This window comes from Notothenia coriiceps, unplaced genomic scaffold, assembly GCF_000735185.1.
Source record: "Notothenia coriiceps isolate Sejong01 unplaced genomic scaffold, NC01 NC01_scaffold00018250, whole genome shotgun sequence".
Lineage (NCBI taxonomy): Eukaryota > Metazoa > Chordata > Actinopteri > Perciformes > Nototheniidae > Notothenia > Notothenia coriiceps.
Window position 1 is genome coordinate 192,776 of NW_011350951.1, and position 24,465 is coordinate 217,240.

The following is a 24,465-nucleotide window of genomic DNA, read 5'->3' on the forward strand; positions in this document are numbered from 1 at the left end:
GTCCCTGCAATTATTCATTATCCCTTAATCGAGGTTTGCTAATCAGCTCGCTAACGTTTCGCATAAACAAACGTTAACATGCAACGTTAGCCTAATCTAAAATGCTCTACTACGGCGTACCTTTCATGTGGCCTCATCAGCGCAGACTCTTGCATCGTTATTTTTGCAAACTTGTCAGGAGCCTACTCGTGGGCTTGACCCTGTCTTAGCCATGGCTTTGTATTTGTCTTCATCGCTAGCCAACGCTCGTTGGAACTGCAACCTCCTGGCACACTGTCATCTATCACTCTCATCAGCCAAGTCACCAACTTAACAAAAACACTTGCAGGTCACGTGCATAGCGCGGGAAAGCGGAGCGGAGCTGTTTTATTAAAAGCCAAAGCAATTAAGCTCGCTCCGACTTCTTTATTTTCTTTTCATCTAAAAGCGAAGTAAAGCATTTACAATTTCAAGCCACTAATCCTTAATTCAGCACCATTCCCAAAATGCAAGCACTTTCAAACCTTGAAAACACCTCATAAAATGTCAACGCATTTTCAAGGATTTCCAGCACCCTGTACGAACCCTGATTAAATAATATAATAGTATTAAAAACTAGAAAAATTCAGAGAAATGTTGCTGTGGTGACCTGAAACGTGGTGTGCGTCCCGAATGCCAACGGCGTGCGTGCTGCGGCGATCCAACATTACCCCCGCTGAGTAAGTATTAATAGCCTTAGTTATATTGTTAAGGTACAACAAAGAATATCCATTAATATTTAGGTCACTTTTAGCTGACTATTTTAACTGTTTACTCTATACATTTTAGATTGTGGCAATTTCTAAATGAATCACTGACATCAGATGATTAGCTTAAAACAGAACATGAACATTGGTAAGAGAAAAGATTGTACTAACTCTTGATGAACTTGGTGGTTTTGGACCTGGAGCCCTCTGGAAGAGCAAAATACTAGATCTGTTTCCTGTTGACGGATAGACTCACTGGCAAAACAAAAAAAACATAAAAGGTTAAATACATATCACCAAACACATTCACCAGTGAGAACGAAGCTATAGTGAACCTACGCGGGCATGTACTCTAATGATGCTGTTGATCAGGTAGAAACCGTTGGTGGTCATTGGCCTTGGAGGCGAAAGCTTTTGGAAAACTCCAAGCAAGCCAGGCGAGAGGGAAAGATGAGCAAGATGAAACTCAAAGTGTTAGAATAGTGTCCACACATGAATCAACAATCATACAATATTTAAATGGTAAGATTGAATAAGACTGCTGTATATATGACCTCTCCCACCTACGATTTTATCAGCAGCAGAGCTGGCATAGAGGCACCTCCCTTCTCCAAGTAAGCCTGAAGCAGGCGCACGAGAGGGGAAATGTCTCCCTGTCCGCTCCCAGACACGGCTGCAGCAGGTGAGGGAATAACGCCATGTTAGCGAGGAGGGAATAGAGTTGGCGAGTGGATCGTCTAGGAGGAGCAGCACATTCTCACCCTGCGCAACTCCACGTACGGGAAGACAACTCTGCTACAGAGAACAGAGAAGGTGAGAGAGTTACCTCTACAGCAGGGTGTCCAAACGTTTTTCACCGAGGGCCACATACAGGAAAATATACGAAGGGATGGCCGCTCACTAGAGGTGAGTATATTTGCCTCATGAGTTCAATTATTAATTAGCAAAATCAACAAATGAAGGTCAATGATGCGTGCAGAGGTTGCACTCTTGACTTTTTCGCTGCCGGTCATTTTGAGGGACAGGATCGCTAACATTTCCGTCAAAATCCATTATTACCCGTCGGTCGCTCGTGACTGTCAACGGGGGGTGGGGGGACCTCGTGAAATATTAGTGCCGGTGTAATTGCCGTGTTGTGCATGCCCACCTCGGCGCTGAGTTTGTTCTAATCCGTCAAAATGGCGGCACGCTGCTTTCAGATTTTTCCGTGCCATTGTCAAGAAGATTCGTCGTCCGACGGAAAATATGGTTCGCGACCCTCGTATGCGTGTGAGTGTTGGCAGTCCATCCTTAAACAGAAGCCTCAGATTGATAATAATAATGAGACAATATGAAGGGTGTATTCAAACTTTTTTATGTAAATAAAGTCATTGGGCTTTTTCTTATCAACTAAGGGGTTACATGATCTCCCAACTTGAATGACCGAATTTATTTGAAAAGTGGTCTTATGACTACTACTGTGTAATATATTTATAGTAGGGCTGTCAGTCGATTAAAAATATTTAATCTCATGTTGTCATAGTGTGAATTCTCAACCATTTTTATGTTTTTAAATGTACCCTAGAGGAAGTATTTTTCCAGTTTTTATTACTTTTATCAACATATGAGTGGACAAAATGAGCTTTATGCTAATGTTTATTATCATTTGACAATGACAAAAATATTCTCATGAGTATTAAACACAACAACTCTGACAACATTACATCAATATTCGCCTCAATTCATCTGGAACCTCTCTCATACAATCAAAGTGTGTGTTGTGTGTGTGTGATGTGCGTGTGTGTTGTGGGTGTGCTGTGTGTTGTGTGTGTTGTGTGTGTGTGTGTGTGTGTGTGTGTGTGTGATGGATCGTTGGAGCTATGTGCAACTCAAGGCATATGCTCGAACGGGAGCTGCCTGGACGCTGCAATCATGTTGCAGTAGCGGGGCTGTCAGCATCAGCTTGTAGATGGTATTTTAAACTCGATGCGCTCTGAAACGCGTTATTAACGCATTAACTTGACAGCCCTAATTTATGATTAAGAAGTACAATATAAGACAAGCCCAAGTTTCATTTGTGGGCCATATTTCATTATACTTTTTGAATTTGGTGAGGGCCGATTCAAAATGGTATTAGTTTGGACACGGTGACGACGAGCTCTACGTCATCAGCATGTTGATAAATGACATCAACATAAATCAATTCCATAGGTGAATGACAAACCCTGGACATCGTTCTGCAGGATCTCAGTGAAGACGGGGAACAGTGCTTCCTCGAAGCTGCTGACCGTGGTGGGGTTGGCCTTGCAGGTGATCCGGACCGACAGGCACAAGGACTCGAACAGGTAGTGGTTAAAGTGAGGCTTGCTGGGATTCTGAAAACAAGATGTTGGCAAAGTTGACACGTGTATGCCCTGAACAAGCATCTAGGTGAATCAATCTGCATACATAAAAAGTAAACGGGGGGGTTACCTTGCTGACTAAGAGGAGCTTATGAGTCAGTTGACCAATCAGAGTGGGAATGTAGGGGACGATGGCATCCTGCAGCAGGGAGAAGCTGCGCATGATGGCTTTAGAAGTCAAAAGAAACAAAAAGGCATGATGAGGCTACTTATAATAACTTTGCAGTTGATTCAACACTGACATAGAAATGGTAATGAGGAGAATTTAGATGACGGAGAAAAGTCTCATTTACCTTTCATGATGTATTCATTTTCTTCAGACCCAGGAAGAGCCAATGCCTTGAACAAGTTGTTTAGCAGCTGTTCAGTAAAAGGGGCCATCTCTGCGGGCGTGATACTGAGAACAGAATTAAAGGGTTATTATTATTATATATAGTCTGAGTGGACTTTACACACATTGCCCCGTTTTTCCCTCTGCTGTCTTAATATCTGTTTGTGTGCTGTATATGACTGCTATTATGGCATACACCGGTTCTTAAATATAGTGGTAATGATCTTGTTTCATACTGGATTCAGCAAATATGTGAGAGAGCTTGAATCTTTAGGATGTAAAAAAAAAACTGAACAACTATTGTTGACTTTTTATGCATTTGAAACAATTTGAAAACTGTTAGAAATTGTTTTGGTTCATTCAAATATCATTTCCCGTTTCCTATACTTCTTAATACTTACAGTGTGGAGTTGTTGGGGCCTCTCATGGTGAACAGCCTCTCCAGAGCGTGGGCAGCGTACGTGTGCTCCACTGTGCTCTCCGCCTGCAGGTGACTTATCAGCAGAGGAACGGCCTGCAGCAGCTGCTCCTTGGGAAGCTGAGGGGAACGGACAAAGAGGCCGTCTGTGATGCTTTCTTTTTGCCATTTGAACATTTGAAAAGGCGCTGAGAAAGTTGACAGTTCATACCTGGCTTCTGAAGATCATGACATACTTGATGGCGTCTGCCTTCAACACTGGGAACTCGTTGACTAAAAAAGACAAATTGATGTTAGCTAACAAACAACTCAATTTAGAAATATTTTTTAGTTTTCCCACAACTCACAGAGCCAAGTCTAAAGCAAGTTGCTGTTGTCACATAATAAATTTTTATGATTCTATACAATATTAAGAAATGTGGATTATTCTTACCATTGGGGGATTTTAGGTCTGAGAGAATGTGGTTCACAAAGAACTCATTCAGATCCACCAACTCATTGGCTTGTGTTATCCCATGCTGGTGAGGGGGGAAAATACAATCACTCAAACAGACTGAAACAGTTATTCTCATTTTATCAAACACTTTTTATAAATGTACCTTTTTACTAGCAGCTAGATATTCAACAATCCTCTGAATATGTTTGCAACATACCTTCTGTGTCTGTGCTTTCGACGCCAGTGATGTGACCAAGTAGATGGCGGCATCTTTATGTTTCCAGTTCTGCCCAGGGCTCTTGGCGTACTCTCCCAGCATAGAGTTCACATAGCCAGAGAAGATTGCTGTGACAGGGCCCTCAAAGAACTTACAGAGGCCCCTCACCAGGTCACATGCGGCCCTACGACGAGTGTCAATGTCTGAGGTAGGATGCGGGAAAGGGTAAACAGTGGGGACATGGTTATCATTAGAGCATTTTCTTCACAGTTAGTTATTTACGTGTGAACTTTTGAGTGCAAAACAAAAAACAACAACAAATAAAATAACTATGCATTTGGGGTTTGACGGATCGTATATGCCAGGAGACCCTTCCCAAAACAATAGTTCAACTCAACATGTGAAGAGGAACTACATATTCGTTTGTGTATTATTGTGAATGGTTTGCATTATGCTAAATCTTTACCAGATCCTTCAAGGTCCCTCCGGATGTATTCCTCAGAGTTATCTTCAAAGGCCTCCTCGTCTGCACCTGATCAGGATTACAAACATCCTTGTCAGTTTCACACAGTGCAGGTGTGTGTACCTGCAAGCAAAGCCCTGCACCAGCCATCCACTGATGACATTTCCTGGTAAAATCAAAAGCTGAAAAAAAAAGGAAGCATTTATTTACTTCTGAACTCCATGTTGGGCACAATGACCTTCTCACAGATGCTAGTGAGCGTGTTCTGGTCCTCAAATAGATGCTTGTAGTGTGGCCTTTCACACACCGATGCCAAGAACTGGATAGCATTGCTCACAAGCTGCAACAAATACGAGGTGCATTGTTAGTAGAGGGAAAGGGAACTTTGAAAAAGGACACATAAACACAGTCAGGGTACACGACTCTCACCAGGTCATATTTGACTTCCTGGCCAGTAGAAACTAAAAGGTTCCAGATGGCCGTGACAAAGCGCGGCAGATACGGCTGGAACTCTTCATCGTACTTCTGAGCGTAGAGAGCCGCGTTGTCACAGATCTGAGACTTCAGCAGCTCCAGGAGACCTGCTTCCTCCTCGTCCTAAGAGACACAGCCACACACACACACCATTCAAATCTCTGTAGCACCGCAATGGCGGATTTTTTTTTGCATGAGTGGAGAAAAAAAAGGAAAGAAATACTCACATTTGTTTGTAAAAGTTTATTATCCAAAGTTAGTAGGCCGTGAAAATTGGTCATCCATGTCTCCATGTTGTCTTCAAAAAACTCTGGAAGGTCCTTTGTAATAATACAGAGTTCAGTTGAAAGCACATTTTTCACATCTCTGAAGGAAGTGTAAATTCATTACTAAAACAGTATATATATGCTGACCTTTACATGGGGCAAATTCATAACGCATGATTGCCTTTCAATAATTACACATTCATTACAATTTATAATTACTATTTTGTCACATCAATAAAAACTAATGATAGCAAAACAGTTCAGAAAAGCAAAGCCTGGATGCACAAAGCTAATTTTACTGACCTGGAAGTTCAGACTGTAGAAGAGCTTGGAGATGAGTGTGAGGGAAGAGAAGAGGACCTTCAAGGCATTGACGTCTGTAGCATGAGTCTGACACAACTCAATAGTGGCCTACAGCATAGAGTGAACATTGATAATGAACAAAACGTCATCATATTTGTAATTAGCCAAAGTAATGCCTTGCTTTGAAGTTTATATCTTGTTAATTCAACATCTATATGTTCTACTTTCTTGTCTTTTAATTAGTATTGTACAATGCCATGTCTTTTTATGCTGCTGCAACACAAACATTTCCCAAATTGGGATCAATAAGTTACTATCTCATCTTATATCCATGTCCAACCTTTTGAGATGGGTTAAGAGTTGTGGTAAATGAACCTCAAGTCATTACAAACCTTGAACAGCTCCGTCAGAGGAAGGGCAAACGTATCCAGCACAAGTTTGATCTCTGTCCAAAGCTCGTTTGACTTAAACTCATGGCGGTACCTTGGGGACACAACGTTTATTTTTTTATTATTAATAAAAATGTGTTTAAATGTAATAATTACACTATTTGTAAAATGATGAAGCAATGAGATGTACCTTTTAAAGAGAGAATGTGCTGTACGAAGCACTCCATTGATGATGTGAAAGTCTCCACTTCTGAAGCGGTTCACCATTTCAGTTAGCAGGTCGGGCCATTTCTGAGGGAAGTCTTCCCTTCCTATGATACTGATGGCATCACTCAACTGTGGAAAAGCAAAGCATAAACAGGGGTTTGGATGAGTATCTTCCGACACACTTTTAAATTAGATTTGTTTAAACACTATAATAATAATAATAATAATAATAATAATATGTGAGGATGTACCTGTTTTTGAATCTGTTCTGGGCTGCTTAGCATCAAATTGACTATGTTGGCTTTGATCGCTGTTCGGTCTGCATCAGAGACTTTGTTTGGTTCATCTTCAACCTTTAGAAAAACATGACAAACGCAGGACAATCAACTACAACCCCAGAATACACAGAACACTTGTTCTGATCAGACTTTGTACAAAATGCTACTTAAGGTACAGTTTGTCCCATGCAGCCTCAATCTGATGCCAGACATGCAGGGTGAGACACTGTGCCTACACACAAGTAGGCTGGAGGATATATTGATATCATATTGGTGTTGTGATATTAGACTAAATATCATCTTATATTTTGAATATTGTAATATGTCATACATATTACAGTCTTTCTCTGGTTTTAAAAGGCTGCATTACAGTTAAGTGATACACTTGTATAATACTGAACATACTGGACTGTTCTGTGTTTTGCTTTTACCCACTTAGCAATTCAGCACATATTACAGAAGGTTATTCATAAAAAATGTATTGTTTAATTATCTTTTTAAAGCACAAATAGTCAACCATAGAATATACATCCTGAGGTATTTGTCCTTTATAATTGTGATGTTTATTTTGTAATAAATTCCAATTCCACCGGCCCTCCTCCGCCAGTTATCACTGGCCCCACCATTGTAACCACTGGCCCGGAGCATTCGTCCACCAAAAAAAAATCGACTAATAATGAAGAAAATTAACACATTTGTTGCAATAGTTAGCCTAATTTATGCACCAACTACATTACTACTTGTAGTACAACATTTGAATCATCAGTTCTTCCTCATTTTCCTCAATTGTTCATATTTTTTTTTAAAGCAATATTTGTAGTGGCCCGAGCGGGCAAGTGGAAAGTACGTTATGCTGGCCCGGGGTGTCTAAATAGTGCTTCCGGGCCAGCGGGCCATTTATAATGTCGAGCCCTGCTACATACAAGATACTAGCGTAAACAATATGTAAACATGATGTTACTCAGTGAGACTCACAATGCGCCAGTTTCTTTTTATGTAATTCTTGAAGGTAACGGCAGCACAGACTCGAATGACCTGGTCTTGGGACTTCTCCAGCATAGTGAGCAGTAACAACGGATAGTTCTGGTTGCCCTCCACTGATTCAAGAAACTTTTCAGCTAAGAAAAAATAGAAAATAGAAAGCAGGTGTTTTACATGAGAGACAACACAATCAAGTTAATCATTAGCATGAAAAGGTACATTAAAACATGTATTTTTTATAAACCGTATGAAGATATGCAATGATGTGTCATTACGATGTTTTACCTGGACGTCTGACTGCTGGATCTGGGTCCAGTGTTTTCCTGAGGAACTCGGTGAGGGTTTGGAGGTTAGCATCATTTAGCTCCATGCTTGTCACTAAAGACAGTGAATGAGAGAGATAACTCAGTATCTGGAAACTATTCAAAGTTTAACGTGACACACATGTGTGACATTGGTTACTGTAAGATCATGATACCTAAAAGTTTATAAATGTGGGCAAAATGCAATTGTAATTCATGTTTGTTGTGTATGAAATTAGTTTTTGCACTGCTCTATCCAACAAGTCAATGCAGTTCTTGTTACGTAGTTCATATATATTTTTGCTAGTTTCAGTCATGCTCAACTTGCATGCATTCAGTCTGACGTTAGCTTGCAGCTAACAAGCTAGGCTACATAGCCTCAAACTGACGTTAGCTCAGTTGGCCCCGCTGACTCCTGATCGGTTTATGCAGTCTGATATCTAAGCTAGCTGTCTAGAAAGCTGTCTAGTTTTCTACAAGTTAAATACAAGCACATGGCGCTCCCTGCATCGATTTAACGAACAGTTATATTTAACAGAAATTATCTCCTGATCCAATGTCCTAAACTAAACTAATTCAACGGTCAATCTTATCTAAAGCCGCAAAGAAGGCAGTATCCCATTTCCATGGAATAGACTGATCCAGGTCCTCCAAGTCAGCCTGCTAATGTTAGCTGCTAGCATGCTAATGTGTTTTCTGCTAAGCATAAAGTTAGCTAACAGTCCGAACAGTTCAGATTTACTGCCAATATATTGGACCAGCACCCAATTTATAAGTGTGTACCCCGCTTGACTGTATATAATTCATGTTAAAGCATCGGGATATCTTACCGTTACAGTATATTCAGTCAGGATGGGTAGGGAGGCACTACAACCCGATCAGCCGCGCGCTCACCGTGCCAGCTTTCAAACGTCTGAGCAAAAGGAACTGCGCGGTCACCATACTACGCACGCGCAGAAGACAGAGGAACGCTCTTAGACACGCCCCTTGCTCGGTCTCCATCAAGTACAACACAAGACAACTTTACATCAAATACTCGTTCAATATTCAAACGAAAGGTTTTTAATCATACCAGCCGATGCTGTACATCGTGTATGTTGTCATATGTATTTATGTTGCTATCTGTATGTTTAGTTAGTTGTGAAAACAAATAACCTTCTGGGGAAATAAATCCAATACAGTTTAAGTAAAACAGTACAATGTTTTCATATGGGTTGTCTTGTCTTTTTAAAATAATATTAGGGTGGTCTATTCTGTAACACCTTGTACATGCAGTTTTTGCGCTCGCCCTGTGGATGCCCTCCCGCATTATTCTTTGCACTGTGTATTCTCTTGTTTATTTTTGCAATGTGTATTTCATTATTTATTTACTTTGTATGTAATATTGTGTGTACAATATTGTTTGACTGTTTGTTTATTACCTTTGTATTCTAAACTACCAAAAATAAATGAGTGGTATGTCAGTGAGTGTTTGTGTTGTAAACTGGATTTAAAACTATCCATGTTAAATTCTGTATCCTCGTACAGTTGGTCATACTAAGTGAATGAATACAGCCACATTGAGCTCTTCACATTTTAATCATGAAAGCATAAAGGCATTCATCACAGAATGACAACCATTAACAATAATGCACTTAGAACAATACATCTGAAATGTAAAACAAAAAACAGCTTCAAACACAGTGAGCTTTTAAAACTACAAACACATTTTTAAACAACAACACAAACTTAAAACTTTTAGTGAGCTTGCCCCCTGCCTGTCTCACAGGAACAGCAGACAGAGGCTCAGCATACGGGCATGCTACAGGTTGTGCGTCTGGCGTATGTTTAAGGTGTCTCGCAGCATCAGGTCACGGAGTCGCCAAAGTGCATCTGCCATTGTCTTGTGGGCCCCCTTACTCTTCAGCCAGTGGGATGGCAGTCTGCTCTCCTGCTCTTTAGAGAGGCGCACATCTTGTTTTTGAACTGTAAGTACACAAATAAAACATTAAGATTATACATCTTAGAATATTTACCATTCTACATTAATGTATTAATAACATTTTAGGGTTACTGAATATGATGTTGATGTACTATATTCTGTTCAAGGTTTATGGAGTTGAACAAAATATGTATTTAAGTGCATGTCTAGTGTGACTTTAATCACTTGTAATCAAAAAACAAGACTAACCTGAAAGAGCGTGGTCCCACTTGCTGATGGTAGAGGACTCTGCAGTCAGGCCCTCGATGTATCTGAGGTATGCCTCAGAGTGGAGCAGCCGCTGAGATTTGGCTGGTGGGGACACGAACATGGGGGTGGAGGGCTGCTGGTGCGCAGGCTGTCCCATCTGGCCTTGTCCTGGGTACGGTGGGGGAGCCTGCTGCCCTTGGCCAATCGAACCCATCTAATGAAAATATTGGCATTCATACAGGATTACATTTTCATTATCATCTTGAGATCATTGAAGTCCCAATCTGCAACGGGTGTCAGAAAATCTTCAAATGCATCACATAGTGGTTTTTACATGTTCTGTTGATTAGGGCTTCAAGCACAACGTTTTCTACCAGGGTCCACATATTTAAATACATAACAATCATTTGAATGCTTCTTTAATGATTCAAAACAATAACTCTCAAACAACACTGTATGGTAATGTGTGTATTATGTTTCTTTAACTAGTGCAGTATTTTAAGTTTAATGTATGTTTCTAATCCCAGACAGAGATATGATAGGAATATAATAGTAATATTTTTGCAGGGTTTAAAATGATGTGTGAACTGTTTCAATGTTCTATGATTCAGGCATACTTCTGACAATATCAATACTGTGTTTATGAAGAATATTACTGAATAAAATACTTGGGGAATGGGGAAAGGGCTTACAATCAGAGCTATGCTCCACTTTTCCATATGGTTGCCTGTTTACAGAGCGTTACAGATTACCTGAGATCCTTGAATGTTTCCTGCTCCATGACCACCTCCCGGGCCATTGACACCTGTGGGGATATTCAACATCAAGACACTGTCAAGAAGTGCAGCAGGCCATTTGATGTTGGTTTAAATTACAAATACTAAATTCAATTTCTGAAATTAACCAGTGCCATTTTAATATAGACTAGAACAATAAGGAATGCCAATTATTAATATTTTAACTCAAATATATCAGGTTTATGATATTGAGCAGGACAAATAGCTGAGCCCCAGTTGAGGATGTTATCTCTCAACTGACTAGTGATTTCAGGACCTCAGCCTATTGGTACAGGTAGCCCCTCCAGCATGTGAGATTGGCAGACAGGAAGCAACTGCGTGGCAGGTCGGGTTGCTATGACAGCACTCTTACCAAAGTACGGCCTTCCAGGAAACCCAGGCATAACGGGCAGGAGATGTTGGGGAAAGACAGGCACCCCCATGTGATGTGGTGGCATGCCAGTCATACTAACCATGCCTTCACCGTATCCCTGCATCATAGCTGACCTATATGCACCCATCATACCTTCTTAGGAAGGGACAGTAGTAACACAAGACAGCAACATGCATCAGTTAGACATGCACCAACTACTTGCACTACCAAGCATGCAGAAACATGTTAATATAGATGCTTTCATTCAATCAACAGAGCATTATGATGTTTTTGAACTGAAATAAAAAGGCACAAAAGTTAAATGTGCATAATGAATACCGTTTTGTTTGCATGCACTATTGTCAAGCACTTATTCATTTTTAAAGGGCAGTGTGTAGAATTTGGAAACAGCTAGTTTTTTGTTGCAGATTTGAATTGAAGTGAACACCCTGCTGCTAACCCCTCCATTTTCAAGACTGCAATGAGCCATCATTAAACCGTGTTCATTTTGTGGTGTCTTCCAGGACCTTAAAATAAGGTCTAAAATGACCCTTCTTTAGAAACGACCTAATTCAGCCTGTGGTCTGCATTACCACACATTTTAACAAATTCAATCTGCTAATATATTCCCCTAAATACTACACACAGGCTCTTTAAGTCCCAATCCTCAAACAGTGGACAGCAACCTTAAGCTTCATGTTCTGCATTAAAATACAGATATATGGATTCTATCATGATGTTAATAATACAAAGTACTGTACAACACTCAAGGTTTGGGCTTATAAATAAGTTAAACGATGTTAGAGACAACATATAATTAAATCAGGACACATGCAGGCATGGGTGTGATTAGGAAACTTGTAACAAATGACAAAACATCTGGCAGTTAAGCTTCTTATTCCAGCCTTTAAGTGATCCCTCTGCATCTATGAGGGGTTACCTGACACAGGCTTCATGCTCTGATTTAGCATCCCCATGGGGATTGGGGGAGGGACCCGCACCCATCAGTGCCCCTACTGGTGTACCTGCTCTAGGCGACGTCTGATGATGGGCCCTGTCCCGCTCCTGCTGCTCTGCCAATTTAGCTGCTCGCTCTGCAAAGCAATAAAGACCAGCAAAAGTGTTCATTTCATACGGTTCACAAGTCTTGAAACACAAACATCTAGGTGAAGAATAGAATCAAACAAGTCCCCCCCACCTTCATAATCTGCTTTCCTGGAACCCTCGAGGTTCCTCCACTCTGTGCCGACGAGGCGGCTGAGCTCCCCGAAGGAGAAGTCTGGGTTCCGGGCTTTGATGACCGCCCGCATCTCACTGCTGAACAGGATGTAGCCACTCATGTTGATCTTCCGCTTGGAGCCCTCCTTCTTTGGAAGGCCCTTTACGGATTTTGGTGTGGACTGCAAGCGAACACAGTTCAAAGTGTCTTTACATGAATGCTAACAGCATGTTTTCATAGAATATTAACATTTGTAACTCTTCCACCCTGACCTGCAGAGGAGTGTAAGGCATGGTATCCATGTCACTAGACATGAAAGAGTGCCTCCGAGAGTGAGACCGGTCCCCTAGCTCGCCATCATCATCCCCAAGATCCTCTAGCTCCTCATCTGTCATATCAGCAAACTTGGCCTCCAGTTTCTCAATTTTTTTGTCCAGCAGAGGGGAGGGCTCCTTCTGGGGCACGATGAGCTTCCTGTATAAGACATCAGAAAACAATATTTACCGGATTAATAACCTTTTTTCAAATGACTCCCTCCTTTAGGAAGAATAAGTTATTCTTTAATTAAACTGTGCACCACTGCACCAAGCATAGACAATCAAGGACTTGATGCCGCCAACACTTGTTTCTGTATAAGTGCATAACTACCGAGTCATTTTTGTGCATAATTATTGCTAATTCAAGTTAAATCAAACGTTTTTCACCTAAAATAGTAGATTTCATCCTCCACCACTTTCCCAGAGAGTGAGAAGCGCTTAAGGCCCTTGAACTTCTTCATCTGCTTCTCACTCTCGATGTAGCGGCTCTCACAGAGCAGCACGTTCTCTTCAGGCACTTCAGTTGGCCGGCAGGAGAGGTAGTCTTTGAAGGACGACACCACACACTTCCCTGGGAAACAAGACAGCTGTCTCAGTACACGGTCTCTATCAACTACATAACTGAGACGTCCTACACTGCAGGATCTATGAAAACAAAGCGGTATTTGTGCAACATGTTACCGATGACGCAGGTCATAGGGCAAGTCTCCTCAAGGTTGCTAAGGAACACTTCCTTCTTGTAGAACATTTTTGTTGGCTCGTGCTCCGTTTCCTCTGGATGGATGAAGATTGGACCAAAGAAGTAGCCTGCTCCATCTCGCATCCACATTTTCTCAATCCTGTTCAATATAGATACAAAAACTAGAATGACCTTCGTCGGGTTGTTGCCTGCAGCAACCACTCAAGTTCCAGTTTACAACCATGTCTGTCCAGACTATGAAAGTATGAAATGTTTTTTTGTAAAAATGGAAGTGATTCATATATTGGTATATATATGGTGGTATTGGTATTAAATATTCCAGTTTAACACATGTTTAGGGTTATCATTTCAGTATTCAACTAAATGGAAAATATGGCTACAATCTACCGTTTCTTGTCTGAGTTATGGGATTGAATGTCTGCCAGACAAGTGTTTTTGCAGAATATTATGTTGAAGTTGAAGTTGTATATATTTACTCTACCTGCCCACTCGGTGGCGCACTAGTCCATGTGAACTAATGTAAACACAGTCTCCGACTTTCAGCAACAGGTTGTTGTAGCAGAGCTGCTCGTAGTACTGACACCCCGGCTCCCCATTGGTCATATCCATGGGAACATCCTCCCTCTCCTGCAAACACAAGTAGTTAACCTGCCAGTAGCCTTCTTTATTTTCTGTCATTGGGAAGAGGAATATAAAGGGTATTTACCTTGTCTACAATACCGTCTGTCATTTTGATTTCATCCACCACCTCGGGAGGTTTCTCCTCTTGTTTGGGAGCAAACATGGAGGCCACACGGACGACAGGTAAGGGGACCTCTCTGGGAACAAACCGCACTGAGCTCGGGGGCATGGTCCACATCTTGATCTTCTTGAAGGACTTGGACTTGGCAGAGTAGCGCGACTCACAGACATAAACATCGTCAGCTCTGAAGCCTTCTGGATGAAGTTTGAAGTACTCCTTCAAACCAACACACCATAAATATTGAATTAACACTGAAAACACATCGAAACAGTTCAAACCAACCTAACAAACATAGGAAAAAGAGTATTTACCTTTACAAACATGACCACACATTTGCCCAGAATCTTGCTGACAGGAGCTTTGTTGTAATAGTCACTTTTAAAAACTTCCTTCTGCAAGAACTTCCTTGTGGCCAGATGAAATGTTTCGTTTGGTCTGTAGAACCAGCAGCCATAAAGCCACTTCTCACCTGCATGTATTAGATGGGGAAACAGAATAACGTCTGATTAAAAAGGATTAGTCTTATTGAACAGAAACACTAACTGAATATGCTGCAGGTCACAAACAACTATTGTCATGATTTTTGTAATTAAAACATCTCATTATTGTGCAATAATGAGACTGACCAGTGTCGTCTTGCCAAAGGCGTTCAATGTAGATGATGTGAGGCTGGAGGTTAGGCTCTGCAGGCTCCACATACACATAGTCTCCCACGTGGTACATGCTGTCTTTGAAGCTGCAGTCCTGACTGTAAGTGCGCTGCAGGTTAGACTGCCATGATCCTCCAACTGAGTCCTCTCTCTTCTCAGCTTCTGGGGATTTAGAGGTGACACAATAAGATAACGCCACACTATATGCTAAGACAATGTATGACAGAACTTCAAATACTGTGACCTTTCAAATGTGTTTATCATCATACCCCTTTTTTCCTCTTCCCTCTTGATTTTGTCCTCCTCAAACTCCTTGGGGAGCTTCTCTTTCTTTTCCTTCTCCACATCACTATGCAGATGTTTGGAGGTGTAGCTGAGGGCAGGAGACATCAAGATCTCTCCGTTCTTACACAGCTCGTCTCTGATCCGGATGAAGAACTGCTGCAGCTCCACAGCGTCTTCGAAGATCTCGGAATCGGTCCTGTAATAAACATAGCGTATGAATAAATGTAAGCTTTCTTTGAATACATAATCCTACCACAAAAACAAAGCATTAAATAGGAAAAGACAGCAGCTCCTCACCTATTCAACCGTCTGGCCTTTTCCAGCACTTCAAACATGTGGTCCTGAAACACATCCAGCCTCTTATAACGCCCTCGATCTACATTAGTCCTGATAATCTCAAAGTTCCGTGGTGGCTTCTCAGGATTTGCGGGATCTACGGCAGGTATCTCCGCGAGTGAATCGCTGTAGCAACGGCCCTCGTCATCTTGGTGACCGAGCACGGAAACAAAGAGGCTGCGGACAAGTTCCTGAATGAGGCGTGGTACATCCGGCACATGGCCGTCATCCCCCCCCTCCAGGTCCCGCCTGGTCTCCAGCAGCACTCTGTGCAGCATGAGGGCGTCGCGGTAAATCAGAGACTCAGGCTCGTTGTAAGTACAGGCATTGTTGAACATGAGCACCAAGTCCTCCACCAGTGCATCCACATCCTGGTACTTGTTAGCCAGCATGTGGCTCTTGATCTTCTCCATGTCCACAGGTTTCTTGATAGCGATGTAGTAGTCAGGCAGCTCGGCCCGAGACGGCAGCCGCAGGAATATTGTGCTGAGGCGACGGCCCCGCTTATCTGTGAAGTTCTTGACAGCCTCATAGAGCTCATTCAGCTTCTGCTGCAAGGGTGTTAAGTACTTGGACTTCTTCAGAGTAATGCTGTTCTTTCCTGAAATCAAATAAAGTCAATGTTGATGAAAACAATCTCACACCATAGCTTGGATTTCATTCAATAAAGGCAAGTAAATCTGATTGACAAAGTTAAGTACTTATTTTCAACTTTGGAGACGTCATGTCATCCTCATCTGTTGCTGGCCCAAGATCCTTGCGTCTGTCTTTCATAATCTTCTCTAGGACGTCAGCATCGTTGAAGACCTTGAAAACAACAACAGTCATCACGAGGAGCTCCTAGTTCCTGGATGAAGTTAATTTGACTTGCTGTTAACTAGATACAAATATCTAACAGATCTTACCCGAGAGCCTTCTTCATTGTAGTGTCGAGCATTGCGGAACATCAGCTTCATCTCTTCCATCATTGCTTCTTCGGTCATGTACTTGTCTGAGCGGATGTTGTGCTCAATGGTCCTGAGGTCCATTGGCTCCAGGATGACCTTGTAGTAGTCGGGATAGTCCTTCTTCGAGGGCTTGACCATGAAGAGGTCACAAAGTCTCCGACCAGTGCCAGCTTCTCGCGCCTCGGCCACGGAGGCAAAAAGAGTTTTCATTCGGTTTGTCTTCGTATTCTTCTTGTGACTGGAAACAAATTGCGGATCAACTGTCGATACACCTCCACACACTTCAGAGATTTGATTAGGTAACAGTGCAAACCTTTTTCTTTTTGTGCTGCTGGTGTCAGACGTTGCAGAGGAGAGCATGCTGTCTCCATCATCATCATCTCTCTGTAAGAGCTCTTTTCTCTTCATCTAAACAGATAACAGGTGATTTATGAAACAAGTGGCTATAATGCCTCTTGAATATGAAAGTAGCCGGTCAAAAGTGTGCGTTGGGACTCACCTGCTGAATGTGTTGGAGTTTGAGAGCACGCTTGTAGATGGAGGAGTGAGGAACATTGTAGCGTTTGGCATTCTCAAACATCCGCATCAGATCAGAGTCGATATGCTCCACACTCTCATATTCGTTGTTCTTCATCTTGTTCCTGTGGGGAATTACGGGCTCTCACATTTGGAAAGGAAGGCACAGAAAAACTGTACTGTACAGTGAGTATGTGTGATGCCGTAGGGGTAGAACATAAAAAAAAAGAGAAGGTTGGTAAAACAAAATGAAACAAATCAGTGATTAAAGCATGAATTAGAAAAGATGGAGCAGAGGGAGAATGGGATTTGATTCAAGAAATGTTTGAAAAGCTTGAGAAATTTCCCATTTTTGTTTAAAAGGGACTTTTTTCTATAATATTGTAACTAAAATGTCCCATTAAAATAAATGCATGTATTGAACAAATTGCTTGATGTGAGATATTAATTTTTCCGGTAGATGTAATATGAGACTGAATTCACAGTATCTACAATTATATAAAGAAGTACTAGTTTTTTTTTTAGTAACTTATATACTTTCTTAGGACATTTTAAAGGGTAGTCAAATGTAAATTGATGGATAAACAGATCTATATTTACATGCAAACTAGGAATATTACTTACAACAATATTAATGTGCTTCTTTTGCAAATCAATTTCAAATGTAAACTAAGAAATATCTAAGTTAGTGCATCTAAGTGCATTAATAAGGGGACCTATCATGCAAAATGCACTTTTGTACGTCTTTTAAACACGAATATGTGTCCCCGGTGTTCCAGGGAACTCACCAAGTGTCAGAAAACACAACCCTCTCTATTCCTTTTTAAGAGATTTGGGTATAGAGGAAAATAGAGAGGGTTGTGTTTTCTGACACTTGGTGAGTTCCCTGGAACACCGGGGACACATATTCGTGTTTAAAAGACGTACAAAAGTGCATTTTGCATGATNAGACAAGAAATACAAAACGATTGACTGGCACTATGAAGTGCATCATTATTAAAAAAAACTAGGGCCGGGACTCGATTAAAAAAAGTAATCTAATTAATTACAGGCTTTGTAATTAATTAATCGCNCTCAGCAATGCCACAGGCTGATTGCCTCCATGCCACGCCGCATTGATGCAGTAATCCGTGCAAAAGGATTCCCAACCAAGTACTGAGTGCATTAATGGACATTTTCAAATGTTTGATTGTGTTTTGCTGTTATAAATCTTTTTTTTTTACTTGGTCTGAGGAACTATTCTAATTTTTTGAGATAGGATTTTTGAGTTTTCTTAAGCTGTATGCCATAATCAGCAATATTAAAATAATAAAAGGCTTGCAATATTTCAGTTGATTTGTAATGAATCCAGAATGTATGACATTTTTGTTTTTTTAATTGCAATACAGAAAATAAAGAACTTTATCACAATATTCTAATTTTCTGAGACAGTCCTGTAGGTATGGTCCTACACTATATTGTTCAAATATAGCATGATAGGTCCACTTTAATAGAGCACATTACACTAATAGCCTTTCTGCTTAAACTTAACTTTGAAATGGAAATGAAAATGTAATTATTTTTCAATATACTTCAATTTAAAAGAATAACATGTCAAAGCATATCTGTGTTGAACTCAGGGGGTGGCATCACTGTGGCACAAAATGGAACAGTTTTTAATGTTGTAAAAAATGTCTGGTCCTTGGGGACAAAGACCTAAAAAAAAACATGCAAACGTAGATCACTACTAGTTCTGTCATACTTGATCAGATGGAGGCAGATGGGCTGGTTGATCTGGTGGTAGTAGTCGGGGTAGTCCTTCCTGGAGGGCAGCTGCAGGAACGGCTCAGAGATCAGCTGGCCCTGGCTGTTCCTGGCCCCTCGCACCGCCTCATACAGCTGGAAGATGGGATTACTCATGTCCATGTTAAAGGTCATACTCTCTGCTTCAGACTCACCCTCATCATAGTGGACGGACCCTGAGGAAATGGTATTAGAGATAAATAAACAATGACATTTAATCACCATTTGTTGTACAGAGGATCTTCATGATGAATGTAAGATATAGAGGTAAAGAAGTACCGGAGAGAATGCCTTCCTCATCACTTTCATACTCGAGAGCCATGGTGATCGCTGAGAGGCGGTCACCCAGGGCAGACCTTCTATTCCTAGAGCCAGAGAAAAAGAGTTGTGAAGTTAACATGACTTTTTTCCACTTTAGTCTGAGAGTGGTCTCCTATTTACCTGATACGAATGCTGGACTTGATTGGCTCTCCGTGCTCCATCTCAGACTTCTTTTGTGAGAACATCTTTTTGATGGTGTTTGCATCCTAGGAACATAGGAGAGCTCTTAGGTATCCAGGCAAACACTGAAAATTACATTTAGCACCAATGATATTCTGATGTACACACTTACCTTAAACACTTGCGATCCAGGCTCATTATACGTTTTGGCATTCTTGACCAGCAAATCTATATCTTTAGCCATGGCACTAACGCTCCTGTAGTGATTCAACTAAAATAAAAGATATGTATTGGACATTTTCATCATTCAAATGTTTGCATATTTAATGTAGAAGATGTAACAGCATACCTGGATCTTCTGAGCCACAATTTTCAGATCTATTGGTTCCTTAATGATGGCATAATAATCTGGGTATTGCTAAATGAAAAAGGCAAACTACGTATCAAAGCAGAGTCCAACATTTTACTGATAATTAAAGTCATACTGAGGTGCTTGTACCATTTTGGAGGGTAGCTTCTGAAACAGCTCGCTGACCAGGCGGCCTGTGGGCTCAGTGTGAGACACCATGGCATCAAGGAGCTGCTCGAGGACTTCTTTCAAGCAGGTGGGTGCACTCTGTCACATACAGGTGGTTACAACATTTAGGTAGGTACTACATCGCTTTTAATGTGTATTTGACCATGCAAATTAAAGCAAACTTCCAATGATGTATACCAAACCACCCAGTTGTGTTGTATGCATAGACTGTATAAAGAAGTGGACATAGCCCCTCAAGATAGAAAAGTGAAGCCAATCTTGTGCATTGTACTTGCATTTATTCAAATGACCAGCAGGTGGAACTCCAGTGGTTGCAAAAGATGTCCAATTGTGTAGAAATCTATGATAAAATGACCCTACTTCTCAAATTATGTTTTACTTCAATAGACATACAGCTGTGACGTTTAGGATTCCAGTGACTACTTTCATGTCTTCTTAAATACACAATCATTTTTATTTTGTAAACTATGACCAAGTCGCAACCACAGTGACCCGTCAACCATGATAAAGTAGAAATGTATAGCACAGTTTTATTATTTGGTCAGAAAACAAATAAATTCCAGTTAAAACTAGATTAGAGGACGATGGCAAAAAGGCCAACCTGAGGATTTAAAACATTCACAAACTAACGGTTCAATCATGGTGGCTATGTCCATGTTTGAAAACACCAGCATAATAGACATAACAATTAAGATATTGTAATTTGATTAAACAGATCAGAAATACTGATTTTTAACTAAATATGAATATAGTCAGCAGTATTTGCTAAATTAAGAATAATAATAAATACGTGTTATCAGTCATGTGTATGTCACCTCATCCTCAGTGGACCCTCCGGGGTTGTGATGTGCTAAGTATCCATCTTCTTCATCATCATCATCATATTCGCCTCGCTGAACAAATTCGTTCTTGGTTCTCAGGTAAAGGTCCCAAAGTTTACAGGCTGCTCTGTACTCAGGACTGTCCGACTATATAGACACAACAACACATATTCATGTCGGTGCACAATCGTCCTTTCCTGCCTACAATCAGAAATGTTTTATTATTATATATTTGATTGTTTTTTTCTTACCTTGTAGTATGTTTTTGCATTGTTGAACAACAGTTGAAAGTCACTAGTGAGTTGTTCAACATCATCATACTCCTCCATCTTTAATTTCTGCTGGATCTTCATCATGTCAATGGGCTGAGACACCACATGATAATAGTCCGGTTGATTCCTGTAATGAAAAGGGGTTTGTACATTTTAATTGAACACAGTTATGTTTAATTCATGTTAAAGGTCCCATGTCATGGCCATTTCTACTGATCATAATTCCATTGTTGAAGTCTACTAGAATAGATTTACTTTGTTCAATTTTCCAAAATCACATTGGTTTCTCATACAGCATCTCTGTATAGTATGTGTATTCACTCTCTGTCCTAAACGGCTTGTTGGAGTGTGCTCTGATTGGTCAGCTCGCCCACTCTGTTCTGATGAGTCCACCACCGTTACAGCGGAACTTCAGTGATGATGTGTTACAATGGCGTTTGTTAGCAACCAGAAAAAGACACCAGTAATGACAAACAGATGAGAATGCTGCGTGGGGTCTGGGTGCCGTGTTGGCGGGACGTTGTGAGGCTCGCTGCTGCGAGGAGCGGACAGCGTGAGCCGGATTACTGGTGCCGTTTCCTGGTTGCTGCGTGGGGTCTGCGAGACAGCGAGACACAGCGAAACTCAGCCTGAACTCAGCCTGAGCACACACACACACACACACACACTCGTAGCCTGGCTGTGAGTTTGTGTGTGTGCTCAGGCTGAGTTTCGCTGTGTCTTGCTGTCTCAGGCTGAGTACAGGCTGAGAAATCCGCGGAGCTGCGGCTGAGAAAAGATAAGGCTGAGTGAGTGTGTGTGTGTGCGTAGCCGTTACGTCACTTAGACCCTTACGTCACTTGGTACCCGGAAGAAGAAAATGGAAAAAGAAAAATCTCCAACAACGAGGCGTTCTGGGGCAGCATAGACAGGTCTTTTCTGTGTTAGAGTTTTACTCGCTACACGGTGTACTTTGAGGGTTTGTGACTTTGCAGACCGTTTATATGCATAAAAAGCTACATAACACACAAGGGGACGGGTAATAACCGGAAAAGCATGACATGGGACCTTTAAGGGAAGTTTAGGAAGTAATTGAATATGCACATATCTAATGATTTGTTTCCTCACCTTCGTTTGGGTGCTCTGATGAAAAGCTCACACAACATCCTACCCTGATCATCCTTGTAATCTCTGATGGTGTTGTACAGTTCATGACAGACAGCAATCTGCAGGGAAAATAAATAAACACTGATAAATGTCTGCATCCTTCCGCATATCAACTACATGTATTGAAGTATTAATATGTAGAAATCAGTTTGAAAAAGAGAAACTGAAACTGAAATGATTTGTTAATTTACAGGATCAACGGTAGGAATGTTTGAGGTCCTTCTCCTCTTTCTCCCAATTGAAGACACTAGAGATGAAGACTGGTTATCGTCAAAATCTCCTCCACTCACACTGCTAGAGGGGGATGTCGCCCTTCTCCTTTTCAAGGCCATGACGAACCCCTGAGGTATAAAGCAAGTAGAGTATCACTGGACAGGTGTAATCTTACATTAGAGCTATAACATAACATACCCATTTTCCAACAGTATCCAAACAGCATGTACACACTATAGAGACTACTAAGACTTGCTGGGCTCTGAAGCAGTCAGTTACACATCCTGACAGCGCTGCCATCAATGCCACATACAGTAATACAGAATAATTCATTTCAAGAGTGCCATTCCTGATTCTGATTAAACATTACTTAAAATTATATAATGCCAAATCTGGGTAAGACGTGACTTTAAAGCTTATATAACTATAGAGCTGCCAGAAGCTTTTCTTAATGAATATTTGCTTCATTCATTTCATTATTTAACGTTTATTAGAATAGGCCCAATGAAGATTATAATCTCTATATGTATTATTTGAAATAATGCAAATATACTATACTTCTTGCCATGTGTCGCTTTTGTTATATTGTTACCTTATATATTGTTAATCTTATCAATGCTATATTAACAATATAGCATTAATAATACAATTCACATACCCTATCCCAAGCTTCTGTAATTGTATCACATATGTCCATAATGTCTCAGTATAGGGCTGCTCAATTAATCGTATTTTAATCGCAATTACGATTTTGGCTTGCAACGATTATGAAAACAAAATAAAACGATTTTCTTTTTAATACATAATTCAATAAATGGATGTTTTCAAAGAATGGATAATCGTTTTATCAATTATTGACCCAAATAATCGAGATTATGATTTTTGCCATAATCGAGCAGCCCTATCTCAGTATTGTATGTATTTCTGTTTTGTTCATAAACTGAAACTAAACATAACATTTCATCAGAGAAACTTTAACACCAGAATACAAAGCATACACAAGGATAAACATTTAGTGTAAACAGAATAAGATAAAGACACAAAGAGATAGTTCAAAATAAGTTATACTGGTAAAGTACTTTTCAGCTTTAATTTTTTTTACATATTAGAAATCGAGAAGTACCTCGGAATATTACAGTGAAGTTGAAGTGTCTTTATTTAAAGTCACAGAATACCCCATCATAAAGGCTTAAATTATACGCATTAGAAGCAGGTTCAAGTCTATGGGTTCAAGAGTGGGGGAGACATCCACATGTCATCCATGAAGAGTCTTTCATGTCTCCCCAAATGAACTTTGACCCCCAATTAAATCTTGAACTTGAGACAGCTGGACATACAGTACAATTCTTCTAGCAAATGGAAAACAGGAATAAGCAAGCCAGGGGTGTTTTTCAACAAGCCATCTCGTCCACTAATAGGTGTAATGCTATGAATTGTTCAATTAGAAAAGATGACAACAACCCTAGATCCTTATTATCACCTGGAATGACATTTACACTAATGATACTGGCCTGTCTGGAGGTTTGACTCATAATAGTGAGTGGTAAAAGGTTAATCCTAATGTCATCTGTCTGCGTACAGCCTGCAGTCCGGTGTGCACACACATCAGCAGTAAGCTAGCACACAGACCTGCCGACCTGTCACTCACACAGGTACTACCTCAGAACAGCTAACGTTAGCTACAAATAACGGTTAGCTTTGAACACTTCAGACAGTCAGACAAAGGCATCACTGTGACAACGTCTAACGTTACAAAGCTAACACAAAGTGAGACTACGACACCTTATAGAACATATTCTAGTGTTACCACTTGACATTATGGTGTGCTTACCTTCAGGGAGCACGTTACTAGACTCACAATATCTTTAATAAACAAGAAAGCCAATCACTCATCGATTTTAGACCGAGAGACACAAGTGTGAAGGCTGCGACAATTCCAACAGCCACTTCCGGTTCTTCACCTTCAGATTAAAAGCGTGTATGATTTCCTTGAAGTTATAAACGCGTTTTACAGGATTTTAAAGATTATTTTACCTATTATAACTCTAAT

The 24,465-nt window shown here is 40.7% G+C and overlaps 3 protein-coding genes across 5 annotated transcripts in view; all 3 read right to left on the minus strand.

Annotated features, from left to right (window-relative positions):
* The window catches only part of LOC104950930 (exportin-2-like), a 72,348-nt gene extending 71,187 nt beyond the window's left edge, over positions 1 to 1,161 (minus strand). The window contains exons 1-2 of the mRNA XM_010777529.1: positions 1,065 to 1,161; positions 897 to 980 (exon numbers count right to left, since the gene is read on the minus strand). The gene's annotated coding sequence lies outside the window, so the exon portion shown is untranslated. The remainder of the gene's footprint in view (positions 1 to 896; positions 981 to 1,064) is intronic.
* A 136-nt stretch (positions 1,162 to 1,297) lies between these two features.
* LOC104950926 (CSE1 chromosome segregation 1-like (yeast)) lies at positions 1,298 to 9,106 on the minus strand. The gene is made up of 19 exons (XM_010777527.1): positions 9,002 to 9,106; positions 8,155 to 8,247; positions 7,864 to 8,006; positions 6,862 to 6,963; positions 6,594 to 6,739; positions 6,407 to 6,497; positions 6,015 to 6,122; positions 5,673 to 5,765; positions 5,401 to 5,568; positions 5,182 to 5,311; positions 4,975 to 5,040; positions 4,509 to 4,711; positions 4,289 to 4,373; positions 4,067 to 4,128; positions 3,839 to 3,975; positions 3,400 to 3,503; positions 3,177 to 3,274; positions 2,929 to 3,079; positions 1,298 to 1,517 (listed from the first exon to the last, which is right to left on the minus strand). Exons 2-19 carry the CDS (start codon positions 8,237 to 8,239, stop codon positions 1,483 to 1,485), a joined length of 2,007 nt encoding a protein of 668 aa, XP_010775829.1. The 5' UTR covers positions 8,240 to 8,247; positions 9,002 to 9,106; the 3' UTR covers positions 1,298 to 1,482.
* A 624-nt stretch (positions 9,107 to 9,730) lies between these two features.
* Positions 9,731 to 24,332, minus strand: LOC104950931 (protein polybromo-1). Of its 3 annotated transcripts, XM_010777532.1 has the most exons (29): positions 23,896 to 24,012; positions 22,394 to 22,543; positions 22,164 to 22,261; positions 21,036 to 21,183; positions 20,779 to 20,931; positions 19,925 to 20,041; positions 19,775 to 19,843; positions 19,598 to 19,696; positions 19,426 to 19,511; positions 19,264 to 19,349; positions 18,944 to 19,160; positions 17,186 to 17,327; positions 17,000 to 17,094; positions 16,645 to 16,924; positions 16,441 to 16,546; positions 15,701 to 16,340; positions 15,388 to 15,599; positions 15,095 to 15,280; positions 14,780 to 14,937; positions 14,433 to 14,684; positions 14,208 to 14,353; positions 13,708 to 13,865; positions 13,414 to 13,597; positions 12,982 to 13,183; positions 12,689 to 12,890; positions 12,516 to 12,584; positions 11,094 to 11,146; positions 10,342 to 10,555; positions 9,731 to 10,136 (listed from the first exon to the last, which is right to left on the minus strand). In XM_010777532.1, exons 1-29 carry the CDS (start codon positions 23,905 to 23,907, stop codon positions 9,973 to 9,975), a joined length of 4,698 nt encoding a protein of 1,565 aa, XP_010775834.1. In that variant the 5' UTR covers positions 23,908 to 24,012; the 3' UTR covers positions 9,731 to 9,972. The 3 variants fall into 3 exon arrangements, with proteins under 3 accessions (XP_010775834.1, XP_010775835.1, XP_010775832.1); XM_010777533.1 differs by lacking the exon at positions 23,896 to 24,012 and adding an exon at positions 24,247 to 24,332 and having other exon boundaries at positions 16,645 to 17,094; positions 22,493 to 22,543; XM_010777530.1 differs by lacking the exon at positions 23,896 to 24,012 and having other exon boundaries at positions 16,645 to 17,094.
* Between the last annotated feature and the right edge of the window lie 133 nt (positions 24,333 to 24,465).

Excerpts from the sequence above, each read along its gene's own strand:
- LOC104950926 (XM_010777527.1), bottom strand. The coding sequence starts at position 8,239 with ATGGAGCTAAATGATGCTAACCTCCAAACCCTCACCGAGTTCCTCAGG. Across the intron at positions 4,129-4,288 it reads AGACCTAAAATCCCCCAATG|TCAACGAGTTCCCAGTGTTG; the intron begins GTAAGAATAATC and ends TGTCTTTTTTAG. Across the intron at positions 3,976-4,066 it reads TCATGATCTTCAGAAGCCAG|CTTCCCAAGGAGCAGCTGCT; the intron begins GTATGAACTGTC and ends CGTTCCCCTCAG.
- LOC104950931 (XM_010777530.1), bottom strand. The coding sequence starts at position 22,534 with ATGGCCTTGAAAAGGAGAAGGGCGACATCCCCCTCTAGCAGTGTGAGT. Across the intron at positions 16,547-16,644 it reads ACAATGAAGAAGGCTCTCGG|GTCTTCAACGATGCTGACGT; the intron begins GTAAGATCTGTT and ends GTTGTTTTCAAG. Across the intron at positions 10,137-10,341 it reads GTGGGACCACGCTCTTTCAG|TTCAAAAACAAGATGTGCGC; the intron begins GTTAGTCTTGTT and ends GTGTACTTACAG.